At 34.3% G+C, this 22,443-nt stretch overlaps 1 protein-coding gene across 5 annotated transcripts in view; it reads right to left on the reverse strand.

Annotated features, from left to right (window-relative positions):
• Positions 1 to 22,443, reverse strand: part of VTI1A (vesicle transport through interaction with t-SNAREs 1A) — a 328,547-nt gene that overhangs the window by 240,684 nt on the left and 65,420 nt on the right. For 2 of the 5 annotated variants that reach the window (XM_012771711.3, XM_012771731.3), the window contains exons 4-6: positions 21,478 to 21,555; positions 15,215 to 15,235; positions 10,459 to 10,543 (exon numbers count right to left, since the gene is read on the reverse strand). In XM_012771711.3, the coding sequence (XP_012627165.1) occupies positions 10,459 to 10,543; positions 15,215 to 15,235; positions 21,478 to 21,555 (184 nt within the window). The remainder of the gene's footprint in view (positions 1 to 10,458; positions 10,544 to 15,214; positions 15,236 to 21,477; positions 21,556 to 22,443) is intronic. The other 3 variants (XM_012771719.3, XM_012771757.3, XM_076009793.1) reach the window with 2 other exon arrangements.

Genomic DNA, 22,443 nt, shown 5'->3' on the forward strand with positions numbered 1-22,443 from the left:
AGTATTTTTCCTGCTATATCAGAGATCAACTGAAGCCCAGTACAAGTCTAATGAACCCCATTCTAACTTCTTAGGGCCTGATAATTATTTGCTGAGTAAAATACTAATGTTCCACTTGTGCTACTTTAGTGCCATATGTTGCAAATATTAATAACTTTAAAATGGAAATAAAGAAAATTTGCTTCATTGTGAAGGTATATTGTGTGTACATAAATATCAATCTTTTAATGTAGATGAGGACCTTAGGCAATTGATTGCAATAAAATTAGCAACGTGGAGGGTCATGGTAGGACTACTCAACAATCTGTTTTCTCTGTCTCCAAAGGGAACAGTTTTCAAAAAGCTTTTTCCTTATCTGGCTTTAGGCTGGTTTCTTCCTCTCTCTAAATAAGTAGATATTTATTTGACTATGACTTAACGTTTATATCTTAAGACGCAAAGGGGCAGCACAGCGCCATACATGAAGGATGACCCACCACGCCAGTCTCTTTGATAATGACTTTACTTGGAAAAACATATTCTTCAATAAAAAATTGTTTTTTAATGTTAACTTTGTTCTCTTGTGGCAATGTTGGAAAACACTGTAGCCCAACAGGAAATACAGACGAAAGCTTCAAATGTAGAGCTCATAAAAAAAGCCATTTTTAAAGCTCATGCCCATCAAGTGTTCACTTGATATAAGTCGTACACAAAGTCTTAGTCCAATGTGAACCCATGCTGTGAAAATTCTGTAGCACCCACCTCAAAAAATTCTGTTAAATACATAAATACTGCTGGAAAAAAAATACTTCTGGGCACTAGAAGTCAGACTCAAAGGGAAAAATAAACCTGATTAAAAAAAATTCCAAAGAAAGTTATGTAAGTACAGTGCAACAAGGTCATAAGCTTAACCGTCCTTCACTGTAATATTTGAAAGTAAATTGGCATTTTTTTTAGCTATCTGCTTTGGTCATCATTCTTTTTCTCAACTCACAAAGATGCCACAGAGTAAGAATGGCTTCATGTATAGCTTGCAAACCAACAGGAAAAGTGATAGGTATTATGGGGTAAGACACCTTTAAAAATGAGTACAATACTTTTTAATGGATTAAAAATGAACTCTATGAATTCACTTGGACCACCTAAGGAGAGGGTTCTCCAAATAGGGTTTAAATGGCATTCTCTTCTTACCACTATGGAGCTCACCAGTATCTCAGAGAACCTAGCAAAGTAAATTTAAACACAACTTGAATATATTCTTTAAAAGCTTCACCCCAAATGACAGCCTACTCTATTCTTTTCAGAACAGAATCACAGCTTTTTGAGATGTAAGACTTTAATAGACTTGTAAGCATAAAGTAAATGATAACTACACAATAAAAACGACAACTTTTACAACTGGGCAGACTTTAAAAATCTCATAGGGCATGGTCAAGTAATTCTCAGCATTTAAAAAATTCCTATTCAAGAAGAGATATCTTTAAGAAAACATTCTACCACCCAAAATAATGAATAGAGAAACTTTTTCTAGAGATAACTTTCTCTGTTGTTAGGAGAGCAGGTTTCAGAAAAGAGAGAGAGATAACTTTCTCTGTCAAAAAGTTTAATATTTCTATAGAAATTTTTTTCTCTAAAATATATATGGTTGGACACAACAGATAGTTAATACCAAGCCAGTTGTGTAATCCTATTTTCTATTGCTAAATTATAGAACATCATAAAGTGTTAATTTGTTATTTTGCAATAATTTGGATATGTAGTAACTTTCTGAATTGCAACAAGTGCTTAAATGAATTTACTTACATTAATAATCTGAATCAGTGTTTATGGATATAACATTCTCTACTCAGAGAACCCAGGATGGTGATATCTTACTTGTCTTTCTAATCCTGCATCTCTGTAGCAGCTGATATTCAGTAGGGCTCAATGAAACCTTGTTGAATAAGTGAAATACAATATTTGCTTTCTTTCATATAACCTTATACTACTCTCACTAATATTAAAGAATCAGAAATTTATTCTTCTACTAACTGATAATAGCTCTGAGGACAAGAAACAAAAAGTGAATACTTTTGGGGTCTATCTTCTTAGGAGTTTTAAAAATGACTTATCAGTAAATGGGGGTAAAAAAAAAACTCTGATATTTCCTGTAGGAGATATCAGCTCCGTTCCAAGCTAGCTTACAATTTCAAAAATAGTTTTATGCGTTACTTTCCATTATCATGCATTGTTTTACCCATTAATCTTTTCTGTAGATTATAAATTAATACATTCAAGTATTTATATTTTTGAATCAAACTAATACATTGTTCCTAGCATACTGAACACTCAAAATATTTCTTGAAGAGGAGAAGGGGTGGGGGAGAAGAAGAAGAGAAGAAAGAGAATACATTAATAATAATGAGGAGGAGGAGGTAGAAGGGGAAGAAAATGGTAGTAGACGTGGAGAAACTTCCAAAATGATAAAGAAAATGACTGGCTTTGAGTTTGATAAACTTTGCCTCAACGGATCCTTCCACAATTGCCTAAAATTTCTGAATGAGTTCTATAGTTAGTTGATTAAAATAATAATAGAGTGAGTTGATAGTATCATAAATGAAAAGACAGAATATGAAAAAGTTGCAGTACTATGCTTTTGTACTTCAAAATCTCCATATAAACCTATGACAGGCTTAGGGAAACGCCATCAGTAGTTTAGCCAAGACTTTGAAATGAACAAAGAAACAAAGAAAGGCATCTCAAAATTTAAACACATTTGTTCAGATTCTTTAAAAAGTTCTGAACACAAAGCACATTTTGATTTTTTAAAAATGTAAGTTTATATCACTTTGATTGTTTTGGAAAAGTAGAAAGAGTGGTATACATGAATTATGTCATTCCCATTAAAATGTTGTGCTAAGAATTATTTGATTTCCAGAGGAAAAAGAATATTCCATATGTTTCTCTGGCTTACTCCATTAGGTCAAATGAATTAAAAAATTTTGATGAGGTAAGTATAGAAAGCAAAAATAATCTGAATACATCATATAAAACAGGCCAGTGAAAGTACATTCTTGAAATGGGGAATGTCTGCAGTCTAAAATTAGATAACTGTGTAATTATCCATTGAAGTGTAATCCATTTTGAAGTGAAATCCATATTTTTACTTTTTAAAAGGAAATAATCTTCTTAGAAAAGAAACAGGACTCCCAAATGAAACCTCGAACAGAAATGGCAAGAATCCGTCGTATCCATTCTACAACAAATAAGATTTGGGTGGAAAACATATTCCTTTGTGCAAGGAACTTGTAAATACACAGCATCTGTACTCTTCTTACTCAGAAAGTCTACTTTTGCATTTCCCTAATGAAACAAGATATATAGGGAATTGTGATAAATATGTCTTTTTAAAAAAAAAATGTTAAGTAGTGTTAAGTATAGGGATAAAATATGTTTTGACAAAAATAAAGTGGTATAATGAGGCCCTTTTGGGTTTCTGGATAGATTACTAGCTATTTTAGTTCCCAAGTAATGCCTACGCACATTTTCCCAACTAAGGTAAGATAAATAACTATTACAGCCCCTAAATAAGGCCATCATCATATCCAATGTCACCAATATTTAAATGAATAGATACAGTCATACTTATTATTTCATACAGAGTGTACATGTTAACTATACCCAGCTACCTGCCCAGATTTTTGTACTTTTAGATATATATATTTGTACACACACACATACACATACATGAGATTCAACAAAATGACTTTCATCGAGTTCAAATAAACACAGACTAGCACTGGGAAGTAAGTCTCTAACTCAACTATAACATGCTCACAAATCACAGCTGATCTTGTTAAAAATGCAGATTCTGCTTCAGTAGATCTGATGTGGGACCCAAGATCCTGCATGTCTAACATAGGGGTCCTGAACCCCACTTTGGGTAGCAAGATACTAAACTATTTCCACTTTGGACTGATACAAAAGTAACTAATGACCATGTATATTTATACTCAGAACCCACTTGAAGGGAAGATAATTGGAGAAAAAATATTGCATACTTTGTGAGACAATTTACAAAAACCCTTCTATACATATTATTTTATTGTGCCTCTCATGACCTCTAGGAAATAAGCATCATTATCATCCTTCTTCACATAAAATATTTTCATAAACTTGGTTTTCAGCCCAGATTTATAATCACCAATGTCCATTACTGCCAGCCTGAGGGGACTGGCCATTTCCTGTGTATAAAGCCCTACAAGGCACAAAGACTAATAAGTCCATATTTGTTTGGGGGATAACCTTAAGGAAGAATCTTTGGGAGCTCATGCCAATTGTTAAAAGAATCAATGATAAATTTCAAGCTCTTTGTTTCTGAATGCCTTTTTTTTTAGACAGAGTCTCGCTTTGTTGCCCACGCTAGAGCAAGTGCTGTGGCTTCAGCCTAGCTCACAGCAACCTCAAACTCCTGGGCTCAAGCAATCCTCCTGCCTCAGCTTCCCGAGTAGCTGGGACTACAGGCATGCACCACCATGCCGGCTAATTTTTTTTATATACAATAGATGGCCAATTAATTTCTTTCTATTTATAATAGAAATGAGGTCTCAGGCTGGTTTCTAAGTCCTGACCTCGAGCAATCCACCCGCCTCGGCCTCCCAGGGTGCTAGGATTACAGGCATGAGCCACCACGCCCGGCCCTGAATGCCTTTTAAAATGGCTAATAATTTCTCCTGTACCTTTACCATCAAATCCCTCCACCAGCACTTTCAACTGGTAAAAGGACCAAATCTCAGATGACTGTAACAAACTTCCTAATATGTCTCATTTTTTTCCACTCTTCTGCCACCCCTATAATCCCTGTTCTCCATCATTCAGATCAGGCCACTCACCAGCTGAAAGTCCTCCAATGACATCACGGCCTACTTAGAATAAAATCCAGGCTCCTTTCTCATGTCCCAAGTCCCCATGCAATCTGCATCCTACCCGACTCTGACCTAATCATGTCCTGTGCCATCTTGCTCACTTCACTCCAGCCGTCCTGACCTTCCTTCTGTTGCTTCAATGTTCCAATCACCTTCTCATTCCAGAGCCCTTGCGCTTGCTCTTCCTGGATCACCTGTCCCAGATTTTCTTACTGATGGCATCTTGGTACCACTGAAGACTCAGCTTGCAGGGCCCTTCTGTGGGAGGTCTTTCCTGAATAGCCAACCTAAGGTAGATTTCATCACTTACTCCTTTTTGTTTCGTTTTGAGATGGAGTCTCGCTATGTTGCATGGTCTGGTTCAATCCCTCTTTAATACCCTGCTTCATTTATCACCATCTGAAATGGTCTTGTCCATTAATTTATTAATTTAAAAAATGTCCCTCTCATCCTGTCCACCCCTTTTTTCCAATATATAAGCTGTCTGGGAACAGGTACCTTAGCTGACTTGTTCACTACTGTATCCTTCACACATGGCCCATAGTATTCAATAGCCAGTTTTTGAATAAATTATGTGAAAAGGAAATTAATAGATGTGAGAACATGACATATTTGGACTACAACAGATCACTTTGGAAAAACTAGATATGCGAAATCCATTCATATGTTAGCGCAGACTATTAGCTAAGAGTATGGAATCAGATGGTCTCAGTATACTATTTCCTAGGTGAGTGTGGACAAGTTATTTAGTATCTCTGTACCTTGTTTTCTCATCTGTGAGTTGAGAAAAGAATAATTATTTCATAGGTTTGTGGTGAGGATTAAAGAGATAATGAATATAGAGTACTGAGAACAGTGTGTGGCCCATTTTAAGTGTTCAATAAACACTGTATCATTTCTACATATGTTCAGTCACTAGCCCACGCAGGGCCCTGAGTGAAGGATGGAGAACCTCTTCTTCAGGGCAGGAAGGCTGGCAGAAATTTAGTACTTACTATAGAAAGATGAACAGCCAAATGGGAAGTCAGAGGTAGGTGGCCTGGGTGGCTACTGAGAGGAGGGGTGCCAACTCATAAGGCTTGCTACCCAGGGAGGGTGGGAGCAAGTTCAGTTAATGGTACAGATCACTATTCAAAGATGTGAGACTACTGAGTGTAGACAAACTCCCTCACAGTTCCAGAGGTGCACTGGGCCCATCTAGAATACAGGGTGGGACAGGCATGAGGGTCTCAAACCACCTGCATAAAAGGAGAGGATGAGCCTTGTCTTTCTTCCCTTGTATAATTTCCCTTTCAGCCTATTTCTTTGTTAATCATTACAGCTTCCATTAGTTTTTCCATTGTAACTCCGGGATATTTACTTCAGAGAAAAAAAAAAAAAGAATCATAATTTCAAAATAAAGGGTAGATGACCCAGAGTTTTGAGAATTAAGTCTCTAACCTCAAACAAAATGGATATGTCCATAGCTAAAAGTCACATCTGACTATAAATAGTAACTGAAAAAAGAAAGAGCTGCTTTTTATTCACAGATTCTAGGACAAGAACTTTAAAGAGACACCAAACTGGATCAAGCCAATGGCTTGTGCAACCAGCATAGTGTTTGGTCAATTAACTCATAACTTCATCAATTTTCTCAAATAGGAAAGGCTCCATGAAAGAATATTGATTGGTATGAAACTCTATGCATAACAGAGTACACATGACACTTAAAAATAATCATGTGCTTTTTCTCAGACCACGCACATTCTGGACATGTGTCCCTGTGTTGAGTAGTTGTTCTTGAATACATAATAACTGCCAATTTGATAAAAGAACTTTAAAATGTCAAATGCCAAAAATTACTACTTAAGATTTCTAGAATATGAATTTCCTTTTTTCTTGGGAAGATACTAGTAGTCAAAATAATATGCATTCTTTTCTATTTTATTTATTTATTTATTTATTTATTTTTGAGACAGAGTCTCACTTTGTTACCCAGGCTAGAGTGAGTGCCGTGGCGTCAGCCTAGCTCACAGCAACCTCAAACTCCTGGGCTCAAGCGATTCTGCTGCCTCAGCCTCCCGAGTAGCTGGGACTACAGGCATGCACCACCATGCCCGGCTAATTTTTTCTATATATATTAGTTGGCCAATTAATTTATTTCTGTTTATAGTAGAGACGGGGTCTCGCTCTTGCTCAGGCTGGTTTCGAACTCCTGACCCTGAGCAATCCGCCCGCCTCGGCCTCCCAGAGAGCTAGGATTACAGGCGTGAGCCACCGCGCCCGGCCTCTATTTTATTCTTGATATAATTTTCTTTTATAATATTTGCCAATTAGTGTCATAAAGGTAATAAATAGAAAAGATTACAGATTTTTGTTGAAATCTTTGCCAATAATTTTGAAAGTTAAACACTTTTGCTGATGGTAACATATAAAAATGATGACTTTTACAGAACCCTCTTTGGTTTCTAAGCACTTGAATATATACGACCTTATTTTACTTCATAACAACCTTACAGGATAGAATCTGGTGACAGTTTCCATTCTGCAAGTACTAGAACATATGCAGAGAGGTTAAGTGATTTCTCAAAGTCACACAGCTGATTGATGACAGGGCCATATAATGGAGTTTTTTTCTTTTTTCTTCAATTCAATATACTGGGCAATAATTCTTAATTTTATGGTCAAGTAAAATTTCAAAAAACATTTCAGAGAGCCCAAAATAGGGCTGCCAATTTTGTTATTTTTCTAAGAAAAAAATATAATTTCTAACTACTATTTCTATCATATCATAAAACTCTCCTTTCTCTTATCACCCCAAAATAGGAAAAACATCATCTCAGAAGTATAGTCCTATAAATTAATAAAATATGCTTTATAAGAAAGTCACTATATTCTACTTCCTCTTTCATTTTGCAGCAGACTGTTGAAAACTATTATGGTCTAGAACTAGTTCTTAGACCAATACTTTGAAACCATTTCTCTGTTTTGCACTGTTTCAAGAGTCATGCCAGCTCTTCCGCATCTATTCTTCCTTGCATTTCATAGTCTTTACACGAAACCAATAAGTGTTGAAAGTTTTTCCTTTTGAAAGATGCTGTTCTTCTGCTACTGTAACAAAATGATGAACATCCTAAATTTATATCACATTAAAAATGCAGAGCTGTGGACTGACTAGGTATGACTGGGCTGAGGGCTGGCAGGGAGGTAGGAAATACAGAAGCAATGTGGTGCCCACCTCAATGCATTCATTCCACATTCATTTAGTAAAAAGGGCAGGAAAAATGCTTTGTCCCTGCCTTATCATTTCTCATTCCATGTTCAAACTCGTCCAAGGAAATAAATTAGCACAATGACTCCTGTCTAGATGCAGGCTGAGCCATATCTGTCTTTACTTCCACAAAGCCTACTCTTATTCCTTCCAGCCTTGGTTTTGTACTCTGCAAGAAGTTCTAAGCTGTATGTGACAAATGAAGTACTATAAAATAACAATTTTATAGTACTTTATAATCAATCATTGTATTTTACCAAAAAGTCCCAGAGGACTGAGGTTGGTTTATGGGACACTCTTAAATTGACACTTTCTACATTGGTTATGTTGATAGTTGGATGTGGAAGTTATATTTTAGAACATACCAAAAGGAATAACTATCAAATTCCATCTAATCATATAACCTTGATCAGTGCATGGTTCTCTGGTAACTGAGATCTTCTTTGATGGCCTCCTTCAGAGGGAGTTATATGAATAATATAGTGAAAGAGAAAAAGGACACCCAACTATGGAGACCATTCAGCCAAATCAAGCCCTGTGATCAGTGTTACAGCAAGAATACCCCCAAATTCAAACCAGTCCCATGTGGAAGAGGCTTACCAATGGATATTTTGTCAAAGAAGGTCCCTTTGATGATGGTCATGTTCAATAGACACAGTGCCACATTTCCCAAGGATTATCAAAGTAACACAATTTGTTTCCTAGTCTTTTAATATTCATAAATTTCAAGCATAATAAAAAATTCTTTTCTATGAGATAAAGATAAACGCCTGTATACCATCAATGACCATACTTAATATTTATATTTATATATGTATTTTATGGTATATAAAACATTTTAACATATACTATTATTTCTTAAGAATATTCTGAGATAGGTAATATCATTTTCATTTTATTGAAGAAGAAACTGAGGCTCAGAGAGGTTATGTAATTTGCTCAAAGTCACAAAAAGAAGAGCTAGAACCCAAGCCTGGTCCTTTGACCTCATGTTGTGGTCTCTTTCTTTTCCTTACCTGCCCGGCCCCTCCCTTGGGCTCTTTCCATTCTTCACAAGAACAGTCACCTCTAACGGTGAACCCAAAAATAAGAAGAACACATAAAAGGTGGCTTTTATTCCAATAAGGACAGAAAGCCAGTTTATCAATAACCTCAGAAAGAAGGGCTACCATTCTATTAAAAAATCTGGGAAAGTCTGTGGTTTTCTTCAGTTTTTTTTTTTTTTTTTTACCATTAGTATAATGCCAATGTTGCTAGAATTTTTCCTATTGGTTCCCTAGAATTTGTCACATAATCCAGCTAATATAGGATAGCCATGAACACAGGATAAGAAAAACACTGGCCATTCATAAAGAAAGTTATTTGGAGTCACTTTCATTATACTTGATCTTCCAAAATAAATGTTTTTATGACACTAAATGGTTAAAAATTGATGGAAATGTTGTTCATCACATATTTTTGTGGTTTATATAATAGGCAAGAGCTATACAAAATATACAAAATAGATTATTTACAACCTATACTTGACAAAAGAGTAACTAAATTATAAGAAATTGATGACTACTAGGTGTTAATGGATATTTACTATGTGAAAAAATAGTCATTGCATGAAATATTTATATTAATAATAAAAAAGCTTGTCCATTTAAAGTAGACTATTTTATTTTAGAACTCATATTAGGACTGTGTTTTCTGAAATTAATAACTAGTGTTAATTCAAACAAAAGTTTGAACAGTAGTGACTAATGCTAATAAGATTATCATGAACATTAGCCTTGCTGCTTACTAAGACTTTTATTTTCATATCTGATTATAGGCTCTGTTTGTGATTTTTTAAAAAAATAAACACAGGATTATTAGGAATCATTTCCAATACCAGGAAAAATAAGCAAAGTAGACTAAGTATTGTTATTTCTTTGTCCCCAGTTCACATGATTTAGATTGATTAGAATGTTAATTTTTACATATGTGACTAAAACGTAAAGGAGCAAACAACTGGAGACTGCACCATGTGCTACCAATCATTGCGGGTGGGTAAACTGACAACATGTAACTGCATATTAAGACAAATGTAGAATTTAGACAAAGTATTCCATCTCTTTTCAGATGTATACTTTTAAACCTCAGGAACTGTTTTCAGTAGATGTCATGCCTTTTAACTTGAAAAAAGATAAGCGCAAATAAGCTCCCAATTGTCTCCCCAATATGTAAACCACATCTCGGGCTGCTGTCTCTGCTACTCCTTTGAAGTTTCCCTGAAATGTCATGTGTTGTGAAGACTGCTGTGCATAAGCAAGACAATTTGCTCACTCTCAGAATTCTTACCGGTTTCCACTGCTATTTGGTATCCAGCCTCTAGTCTCCGAGATGACCTTTCCAGCCTCTCTGTGTTATCGAGCAGATGTGCCCTCTGAAAAAGAAAAAGGGGGAAAAAATCAGACGGCCGTCTACAATGTTCTTTTTTTGCCTTTTTTTTTTTTAAATAATGCCTTCGTATGTCCTAACATTTGGGGGAGGGGGGTCTCACAACCCACAATAGTTAATTTTTAGCAAATTTTCCACAATGAACATATTTCCAATCAAACAGGTATGGACCATCCACTTTTCTGTTTTAAAAGGAGACTCCTGTTGTATATGGCCACAATGTATCTTACTCCAAAACACTGAGAAATGTACAAAGACCAGAGCCAACTGGATTTTTTCTGTTTCAGCAGATATAGATGTATGAGATACTTGCATAGATCTATGATCTCTATTTGTATTTATTTTTTTATAAAGTGCAATCATTTCAAAAACCCATTTGTTCCTTTGATTTCTGCAGACAGTAATTTTTAAGTGGAAACTTTATTTGTAAGAGAATGTGCCTCAATTTTGGATGTGCAGCAAGATGCCATACAGAACAACATATGCTACTAAAACGGAATACTAAACAGCTCTTCTAGTTTTAAGACAACTGGGGGCAACACCAAGAAACATGAGACACATGTTTCTCCACTTACATAGATGTACAAAACTGTGGATTTTATTCCCAAATATATGTAGACTGATGTTGATCTTTGAACACATAGTGTTTTAGACTGTGAATAAAAATTACAATAATTATATACACCTCTTTTATATTATATCTGATAGGGAAATTAGAGGATTTTCCCAAAATCGTCAGCTTCTAAACTTTCTTTTCTATACTGAGACTTTTTTTTTAACCATGGTGATTATACATTAGATCTATTCAGGTTGCCAAACAGATTTATATGCTAATCATGGCTGTGAATGGATAAAATAGATACATATGTAGATATATATATTTATGTCTAGATAGTTAGAAATATATGAATGTATGCATATATATATTTGTGTATGTGGACATGAATACATGTATTTGTATATGTTAATACTTTCCCCTCTCAAATCAGTTTTGGTATCTGGTCAAAAAGAAAGAAAAAAACACAACCACAACTCCTACAACTTTGTGTTGTTGACAGATGTCATTTAAAATCGGAGCAATGCTTTCTAATAATAATAAAAAAGGAGGTGCCACACATATTATCTGAGTGGCTGTCGAGCGAAACGATCTACCTTGCTCTAATGAGCCCCCATGGATCTTGGAGATGCAAGCTGTATTGACATGCACACTTAAGCTAATACACCTAGACCAGTGCCTCCAAGCTCTAGCAGCCAGGGATGCTGACAGAATATCTCGCTTCCATCTTCAAAGAAAGGAAGTGATTAGTATGTTATCATTACCATTCAAAACGTGATTTCCTTATTCCCTCCCGGCATAGGTGACACATCTGAGATGCGGCCAGACGTTGGAGGCAGCTAAAGCCACATCAAAGCTTTCCTTGAAATTTTTTTGGGGGGAAGGGTTGGGGGGGAGAATCATTAAAACAATGCATTTAGAACAGAGAGATAGGACTTGATGTGAAGGTCAGGAAGCTGCAACAACAGTCTATAATAATTAATAGAGTCGTCTAATATAAAGTAGAGAAATTAAGAGAAAAATTACCCCCTCCCTCTGCAAAAAAAAAAAAAAAAATCCTAAATAAATAAAACGGAGGAAGGAAGGAAGGAAGGAAAGCTTCTTGTATTATGAAAAAGCAAAATCACTGAAGGCTGTAATTGAGAAAAAGAATAGGGAGCTCTATGTGTTTGGCATTGATGACTATTTTTAAATAAAATTAAACACTTTACTAAGGCTTGTCAAAAATAGCTTTCTTACTCAAATTCTCCCTACATGCAGGTTCTGGGAGTAAAGATTCCTCTTCCTTTCCTTGAAAAACTGCTTCCTACCTTAACAAAGGACTTAATTTCAAACTGGTGATTCTCTAAAAAGATACCAATCAGATCTGTGAAATCAGGAGTAAATTTGAATTTTAATTCAGAATAAGAAAACAAAGATTTCTGATTCATTTTCATGTTGGATGAAATCCCCCCCAAAAAAGAAAGTGTTTAGTTACCATAGATAAGAAAAGAAAAACAAAGATCATACTGATACAATGTAGGAAATAAAGCATTTAAATTTAGACTGATTTAGGGGATTCTATGGCTATAATGGAGAGCAAAATTTCTATAAGAACTTTAAAAAAATTGTATATATATATATATATATATATATATATATATATAAAAAACTAAATAATGGAAGTAACTCTTCTTCAGGACAGTTCAATTCTATCAGAGTAAATCTGCACACAAGAGGACTATCAGTTTACCAGCAGCTTTCCAGCAGGATCTCACTTTGTATTTTGGAACCTCTTCACTTAAGTCAAACTAAAATCAAGTTCTTGTAACAGCTGCGCTATTTACATTGTTCCCTTAGTTGTACATTGCCCTGGTCTCTGTAAATGAAAGGAAATACACTACAGTAGCAGCTGATGCTTTCAACTTGCCCCCACACTCCATCCCAAACTCATTCTCTCACCCTCTTCTCAGCCCTTTTCAAAGCAGGTAAGTGAAGCTGTGCAGGAGCTTCAGACAGAGCTCAACTTGTGTGAGGAGCTGTGCAATGTGGAGAGCTGGAGATGCAGGATTCAAACGGAGCTCGGCACAGCCAACGCCAGCTCAGCTCCCTCTGCTCTACAACCCTGCCTCCAAGCGTGCCCCGTTTCCAAAACGGAGCCCGAAGAGAGCTTCACAAGGAAGGGATGGGGCATACTTTGTTCCCAAGCACAACAAAACAGCATAGATTGAAGCAGATGAGTGCTTGTCTTCTTAACATAGGTGCAAGTTAAGGAATATGGGGTAACATTCACTGTATGACTACTATTAGAATCCGACTGAGAAATAATCACTTCTGAGCAGACTGTAGATACCAATGCAGTATCATCACCATAGTCTATTCTATAAACACCAATGTTACATCCATATCAAAGACCATTAAAAGAATATTTGAGTGTATTATTCTAGTAGTTGAATGATCTAATTCTTCTAATTGCAATTGTTACAGGTTACAGTTTCAGAAACACGTGTTCCAGAACCATAACTGCTGAAACTGCTGCTTCAGGTACAACAAAACAATTAAGCCATCAAATAATAGTAAAACATATTTTCAAAGAAATGCAGATGTGATGTTTTCAGCTTTTAGAATTAAGATTTCTAATTCCATATAATTCAGCTTAATAAAAATAAACCTACTGTCAAAAATGTTGGTTGTAATAAGGCACAAGATTTTATTAATCATATTCATTGCTTAAATTCAGGGGCAAGGGCTTTGTGCAGTTTCTTCGTATAGAGGTTTTCAAGCCTATTGTTAGTTTCGTTAGCGGTTGAAAATTCAGATTCTTCACCTAAACATAAGCATATACAAATATAACAAACAGATATTCCATCTTGCAGAAAAATAATGTAGAGGTATCACTCACTTCAAGAGTAATCTTATACATCAAAACTGCAATTGATTATATTCATTTAGTATATACATCTGTTTCCATTCAGGGAAGATAAAAAACATAAGATGGTTGGAGAGTGAGGGGTTTTGTGTATTTTTCCTGTTCATTTTATGTGTCATTATTATTTTTATTAAGAGAGGACCTCACTAATGTATCTTAAATCAGAAGAGTTGTTGAAAACCATCATCTACAAGCTTCCAAATTAACATTTGTATCACTCAGAGAATGATGACATGCCAATAAAAACAAATTTTAGAAAGACTTCAATCAATGCAGTTAAACTAAATTTGAAAATAATTCATAGTACTCTAATTATTATAAGCAATTAGATAATTTTTAAATTGCAATGTGGGCCATTATTTTATGCTCTGATAGAAAAATAACAAAATTCAACCTCACTAAATAAAAAATATTTATCTCTGAAAAAGAGTACCAAAACATATTTGAAATGTTTTTTTTAAATGGAATCATTCAGCATCTCTCATTGATACAGGGATAAAATTATAAACATTGCTGTAAATATTTGCTGAGCCATAAAAAAGTCTAGAGTTACATTATGAAACACACTAGCAAACTCAGAAAAATGAGAACTCACTTGGGTGCTATTTCCTACAAAAAGGAAAGTATTTAACAATGACGAGAGCTTTGGCTACTTTTAGGTATCTATGCACACAGAATAACACAGAATAGTAGGGCATTGATAACACATGTGTGTTTCCCCAAAAGGATAATACATCCATAGTGTCGTAAGTTGAAACTAACAATTTTGAATGAGGGAAAGGAGTTTATTTAAGCACAGTTATAGTAAAGTAAATCAGAATGTCAGAAAAAAAATTAAACCCTATTGACTTGAGAAACCAACATAAATATAACAAACTTGAAGTTACAGCCTACAATAAAACTATATTCAGGTATAGTTTTAAGATGTTCCTTTATTATTCCTCCTTTTGTTTTTATGCTTTTAAAATATTAACTTTTTCCCAATGCCAACAAAGAACAATGATCCCTATGATAAGCATGATTAGGATATAGTTGCTTTTAAAAAATGGCCAGCAGAGAAGATTTCTGAGCAATATAATCAATACTTTTTGCTATGTGTAGAAAATGAATCCAAAGATCCACTTAGATTTAGAAACTCAATTTTATAGGGAAAAGCAGAATTAAAAAAAAAAAGGAAGCTAGGAAGTACTCACCTCTTCACGTAATTTTATCAACTGCAACATGAATGCACAAAAAAAAGATAAAAAGGAAAGAAATGGCAGGAAAGAAAGATCAGTTGTGTGACAGGATACAGAATTAACATTGACAATTTATCTGTTTACATGTTTAGCATTTAAAAATCACAGACAAACACATTAAAAGAACCTAAACATAGACTACATGCAGAGTTTTTTGAACGAATAAAGATCACTTTCTCACACTGTCACATTAAACAAAGAGAATAGTGTGAAATTCTCTTTTAAAGTACATCTAAGACACCATCATGAAATAAAGGGGAACGACTTCATAGAAGTCTATATTATAAAGAAAGAAAACAAGTTTACTGTTCCTCTCTTCTAAGAATGTACCATTGAAGAGGTTTTGTATATACAAGTTTTCAGGATGTTTCTCTATTTGGAATCTTGACAACTGATTTTAGATTTTACCTATAAATGAAAATGATTAATAGCTTATGCTTTGGTCCCAGTAAGTATTTAAAACAACAAACTATTATGTTAGTTAATGTCACACTCGTACTTACTCTTGTAATAGGATTGCATTTGGAGGTAACGTTATTTTAATTAAGAATAAGGTATGCCAGGATAGATAATACTTACTTAGGATATAGTATCAAGAAATATTTCACTATACTTTGAACTACTGTGTATATCAGAGTTAATTTCTAGGTTTTTGTTTTGCTTAAGAGGCTACTGCAATCATATGGCATGTTTTCATTTAAATTTTTGAATGGTTTCTTCATTTTTAAATTTTTATCTTATAAATCAAAAACCACTCTTGTTAGTAAATTCTCCTATGATCACATTTTAAATCTCCTATGTAAAATATTTTTCTATTTGCTTTAAATATAACAGATAAAATGAGCTCCTACTCTTTAGAAGCTTAAAAAAATGATATAATCATGTATCTGGCTCACTCTGTGTGTGTGTGTCTAAGACACTATTCTAAACCACAAATATCATTGTATAATGGAGATGACGACCACAGTTTCTGCAATGAATAGAAACTGAAACCTGTGTTGTAACAGACTCTGAACCTCATTCTAGATCTGAAATTTGCATCCTCAGCAATTTGGGTCTACAACTGATAATTTTTAAACATCAAAATATCTGTAACATCTGTTATAACACTTGACAATATGCAGGCCAATAAATTAAACTATTGCTTTGGGAGAAATGTGCCATGAATTGCTCACTGTAAGTCTTTCTAAAAGTATCATGTTTACTGTAGCCCGGATATCTCAATGCTTAATGCTGTTTTTGTCTCGAATTCAAGGAAGGCAGTATGTGTTCCAGCTTATTCTGCCATTTCATTTGTTGTACGAAAAGTATTTCAAGTACAAAAGAGTACGATTTTAAAATTGCTGCAAATTCTTTACAAAAGAGTACAGAATTTATCATATAATGACTCACAGTGTGTTTAGTGAAAATGAAACTTTTAATATCCTTTCAAAATAGACAAGAAGTTGTCATTATTTTTAATTAACACACTCATTCTCTCAGCAACCATCCAGTTATGTAAAGCATCTCATCATTTCATGTGAAAAGTTACAATTCTTCCCTAGAAGAAGTAAAACTTTCAGCTACAATACTTGGCCTATCAAATATTGGAATCTTTCTCTTTACTATCCCAACATCATGGGAGAAAAAGGCAAACATTAATTCTCAGAAAGAGACGATCTGGGAATTGATCGGCCAGCTATCTTTTCTTTCTGGGGGCACCATTCTTCAGTTGACTATGATACTTAAAGGGCCAAAGTTTAAAACTACTCTTCAGCAATAGAGACCATTTGGGGCATGCCACCCTGCCATAATCAATGAGTGTTTAAAAATGCTACCCATTTGTTTTTTCAATAGGTTCCAAACAAAAAACGTTCTATCTTGTTTGTGCTGCATGGCTGCCTTCAAGCCCCACACCGGATTTGTAGCTAAGCTAGGTAATGGGAGGGTTTTTAATCTTTATCTTTTTTTTTTTTGGTTAGGCCCAGAGTTATTCATTCAAGTAAACAAAAGATGGTCTATTTTTGAAAATTAACAATGCTTAGACTAGACTGTAAGCAGTGATTTCGTATTTTATCGAGTTACCAGCTCCATCATAGGCGACATGAAAGTGTGCAATGCCACCATGTTGAGTTATGATAATCAACATCTTTTTTGAAACAAAGATTTTTTTTTCTTCCCCCAATGCAGAATTTGATACAAGAGGTAATCTGTTCCTTTGTGGGCTGAAAAAATCTGGTTTACGCTGGTTTGAACCAGCGGAATCTCTTGTGGCTAAGCCTTCTGCTGTGACTAAAATCAAAACCGCGCCGCGGAGCGTGTGAGGGCCCGCGCGCGCCGCTGTGTGCGGGGCGTCACGTGACCCCAGAACCACCGAATTTTTTTTTTAAAGCTGATAACACAACTGCCGTCTCTGTACGCATACAGATAACGAATAAATGCTGAACTCTATTAAACGCCCTTTACACATTATCGTGGGTCGAACACACAATTTTCTGAACTTATGATGACAGTCTATTTATTTTGCTATAAACCCTCAGCACGTAACGAACAGATTTGTGCCTGGTAATGATCTGCTCTGCCAGGGCTATATGAAATGATACCGACCTTCTTTAGATCTTGGGGAATTAAATTGACCGACTTCACCCCCTGGTCTGCAGCTGAAGTTTGACACACTTTATGCACAGCAAGCCCAAATCGGAAGTTAAGAGAACCTCGTATTAAAAAATTAAGCAATCATTATCTGCTAAATATTGCTTTGCCACAAAACTTTCCGCACATTTGGGAATATCCTACCCCTTATATATTTTTTGAACCGTCTTTTTAGGATTTACTCAAAGTCACTGATCAATATAATTTTGTATATGGAAACTAAGAAGCTATTTAGGCTCAAAACCAGAGCTCAGAACATTTTATTTGCTCTGTTATCACAATCTACTATGAAAGCCTTTATGATTTTATTCTTTAAGTTGTTTTTTTTTTTTACTTTTTTGATAATAGTTCTCATGAAATGAAATCAAGTTAACTGTCAACGTTTCCACTCTAAATACAGCATCACTACATTCAAGAACTCAACTCTCTCAAAGAAATAAAATGTTGCCATATGGAAATGGCAAATATGATACTTTAAAAGAATAGAATGATAATACTTAAAACAATAGTCTTTGGAAAGCTGATAACCCAACAATACTCAAATGTGCAAAGTAGGTAATTTTGTCCCCTCTTTGTAAATCAAGGATGACTTATATTTGATGAATGAAATGAATATGAACCAGAAATAAATTTATACAAAGCAATTAATTTGGATTAAATGAAATATGTATTGTATGAGGGACACTAAAAATGCATCTGAAAAATTCTTAATTTCTGAAATTTAGACATTTCTAATCATGGCAGAAATGTTTATGTACCTAAGAGTTAATTAATATATTTTATAGTTAATTAGCAGATTATATGTACTAACAATCAAGTTTTAGATACCTAAAAAAACTGCAATGTAAATTACCAAAATGAGAAATAATAGTTATTGTATCCATATTTGTTCAAATCTTCACAAAGAGGCTACTATACAGAACATGCGTATATTGCATTGAAAATAAGTACCCAGTACTTCATCTATTTATAATCATTGCTATTAATTCCTTTTTTTCCTTTTCTGATCTATATTTTTAAGTTGACAGATATATCCCAATTTCAATTAAATGAATATTGCTATCTTTGTCCCATTTTGTTTATTTTTGTTTCTTTTACCTATTAAAAGTTTATCATAAATATTACATAGACAAGAAGTTCTTAAAATTGATTCATAAATAATTAACTTAAAAGTAAACTTATTTGTGGGCAGCAAACATTTTTTATATAAATTATAGGCAATCCTACCTATAAAAAACTCTTCTCAGCTACTGAACTATAAAAGTTAATATGAAGAGCTGACTTAAAATCCTCCTTTTCTTTAAGGAAAGATCTATTTGATTCCATAATCTGAACAAATACTGATATAGAATAAAAAATTGTTTTCAAGTGACCAAACCTGGTTAAGGATGTTTTTAATTTGAGAGATTTTAATTCCTATATTAATTATGACAAAGAGCTGTAAAACAAAATTTAATGACTTTATATGATATGGAAATTTTGCTACATTTGATAACAATATATCCAAAAAGTTAAGTGTGGTCTCTTTGAACTTTTACACCTCATTCAAATTTTAGACTGAAAAGTTCACATAAGTAATAATCTAACAGTTACATATTCTCATGACTATAATTTATCATACTATATTTATTGAAGTGACAGCTCCTTAAAACTTAAAACTTCAGGTTCTCCAAGCACTTTCAGAATTTGTAGGTTTGATTTATACAAGTCCAGGGGAAATCTCTGCATGATCACTTTAAAGTGACAGGAATATAATTTGAAAAATTCAGAAAATATGAACTCAATCTATTTTTGTAGAATATTTTTCTTTAGGCATAAAAATATCATACTTATATGTATGTAAGGCAAATGTTTTAGGCACATAAAATGTCCATTAAGAGAAGTGAACATGCTTTAAAAAAAAAAAAAAAGATCCCTGTCATAGAACTACAACATCCATTACAATAAAGAAGTCTGAGTTAGACAGGAACACCCCCTTCCTTTCTATTTTCTCTATATTAGGCAGTAGTTTCAAATAAGAGAAAGATCTATAGCTTTTTAAAGAACTGACATGGGAACTATGCATTCAATTTTTTGCAAAAGAGTACTTTTTTGCAGTAGATAGGAAATAAAATTATGATTCATTCATTCAAGGGATATAAGCAATCGAAATCTCACTTTAAAAAAGGAAGAAAATACTTTTTCTCTCATCTTTACATTATTTAATCTATTATGACTAAAATTCCTTTATCACATCACCCTTTTATGTTTGATGTGCTATTTTTTTTCCTTTAGCTATTCTCACATTTCAATCAGGGAAGCTGAAATCCCAAGTCAAATCTGAATGTGTTTACATGTCTGAACGCAAGCTGATAATATCCAAATAGTGGAGGAGGTGAGATCTTTCCAAAAACAAACACAGTAAGCTCAGTGATTCTTTTCCCTGTTCTTGGGTGGGTAGGTGGGGGCCTTAATCACACAAGCAACATCTCTGTTACAGTTTACAGTAGATAGTAATACAGTGTCAGCATACATAGACCTATAATATAATCTATTTGAAATGGTAAACACAATTAAGCAATTGTTATGATGTTTATCAAAATATTTTATTTTATTAACTTATTAAAATTATGCTTTACTCAGTGAATGATTTCTGTTCATTTTATTTAGGCAGAGTAGAGATCTTTACAGTACTTGCCAAAGTAACATTAATAAACACATTCAAGTCTTGCTTCCCAAGTTCCGTATCATTTATTTTCTTTAAAAGTGTTAAAGAAACTGAGTCACTAGGGTTTTTTGGAGACACTTTTTAAGTCATCTCTACACTGGTGTTCTTAAAACATTTTTTAAAAGTTGTATATATTATCTACATGAATTAATGAAATCCTCAGTATCAATTCAAAGAAAGAAGCAGGGCATTAATTAGACTCATGACACTACTGTGTGAGCCAATGAAAATTGACAGCTAAGCTGTAAAGTCCTTTTAAGGAAAAAATGTATCTTAGTTTTTGCCTTGGCAGATCTTAAACTGTAAAAAAACTTATCTATTATGATTATTATTATTATTAGCATTATTGGACAGAAGCAGGCCCTCTATATGGGTATCCAAGTTCTGTACTGGTGCTTACAATTTGCATTTTGGTGAATGTATTTTTAAGACGCTAAACAATAGGAGACTGAGCTACCCTGTTGAATTTTGAAAGCTTACTTTCATTTGTTTTGCTCCAAGTGTTGATTTAATTATACTGCATTATTATCAAAGCTGTATTATGTACTTTTTTATTCCTTTTACATGTGTTTGAGGTGAAGACCTTGGCTTTGTCTGCAAACAGTGTGTTTCAAGTTATTTCTTAAGTACTAAATAATAAAGAAAGGAGAAGAAAAGATTTTTTTAAAAGATAGCAGACAGTGATCACAAGGTAAAGGGTTAAATGTAAGATCTCCAAGAAACATTTTGAAGTTGATTAAGACTCCAGCTTTGCATTAAACAGTATCGCTTCCACATGAGTTGCTGCTAATACTGTTAAGGAGCAGCTTGAGAGCCCAGTGCGCCAGTGACCTCCTTCACCCTCCAGCCACCCACCGGGCCTTCCTGATTAGCATTCTACCTGGTTCTCTGAGGAATTCCCATCATCCCCTAGGAGCTCATTCCGTACTTCGTCACTGTAGGCGATCCGTGACCTTTTCTATAAAACAAAACAAAAAGAGAGAGAGCAAGACGAACATTAGAAAGTAAAGGCTTCGAAGCTTTATTGGTATCAAGGCTGATCATCTCAAACCTCGAGAGCCCCCTAATGGAAACCTATTGGCGACAATCTGCAAGCCAAAGTTGTAAAGTTCCTAAACTTGAGAAGTTCAAATGTAAATTAGAAGTTTTTAAAATGCCAATAATGAAAGAAAACTCTGCATTGTGTAAGTATGCTATTAATATTCATAAATGGATCAGAACTTGTACATTATTCTACACATCATTCAAATAAGACCACTAAGCTGAAATACAGCTATATAGCTGTGTATCTGTAAAATTCACCAGATTTTAATTAAAACAGGAGTATATGGGTTTTTTAAAAAATATTGTGGCAGGAAATGCACTATACAATTTAGGTCTTTTAAAATCTCTAATTCTGGGATAATAATTATATCTCTAACAATATTCTGGAATGCCTGAAATATTATATCTATATTTCTTCATTGTGATATTACTAACCAGAAAGAGAGGGAATTTAAAAGCCCATCCCCTGTCTAAACAACAATTTAAATGTCTCCAGGTTCTCTATAAATAATAGCCTAAGGAAAAGTAATGGGAGGGAGGGAGAGAGAGAGAGAGAGAGAGAGAGAGAGAGAGAGAGAGAGAGAGAGAGTGTGTGTGTGTGTGTGTGGTGAAACAAATTAAATTTCCCAGTCTCAGTAAATGAAGGCAAGTAGGCTACGAGTCAACTTTTCACAATCCCAGTAAATAAAGACAAGTGGGCTAGGAGTCAATGTTTCACACACTGAAATTTTGTTTTACGAGAAGTCTACCCTTACCTGTAAAGTCAGAGGAACATGTCTGCAAGCAATTCATGAATTATCTA

This window comes from Microcebus murinus, chromosome 14, assembly GCF_040939455.1.
Source record: "Microcebus murinus isolate Inina chromosome 14, M.murinus_Inina_mat1.0, whole genome shotgun sequence".
Taxonomy (NCBI): domain Eukaryota; kingdom Metazoa; phylum Chordata; class Mammalia; order Primates; family Cheirogaleidae; genus Microcebus; species Microcebus murinus.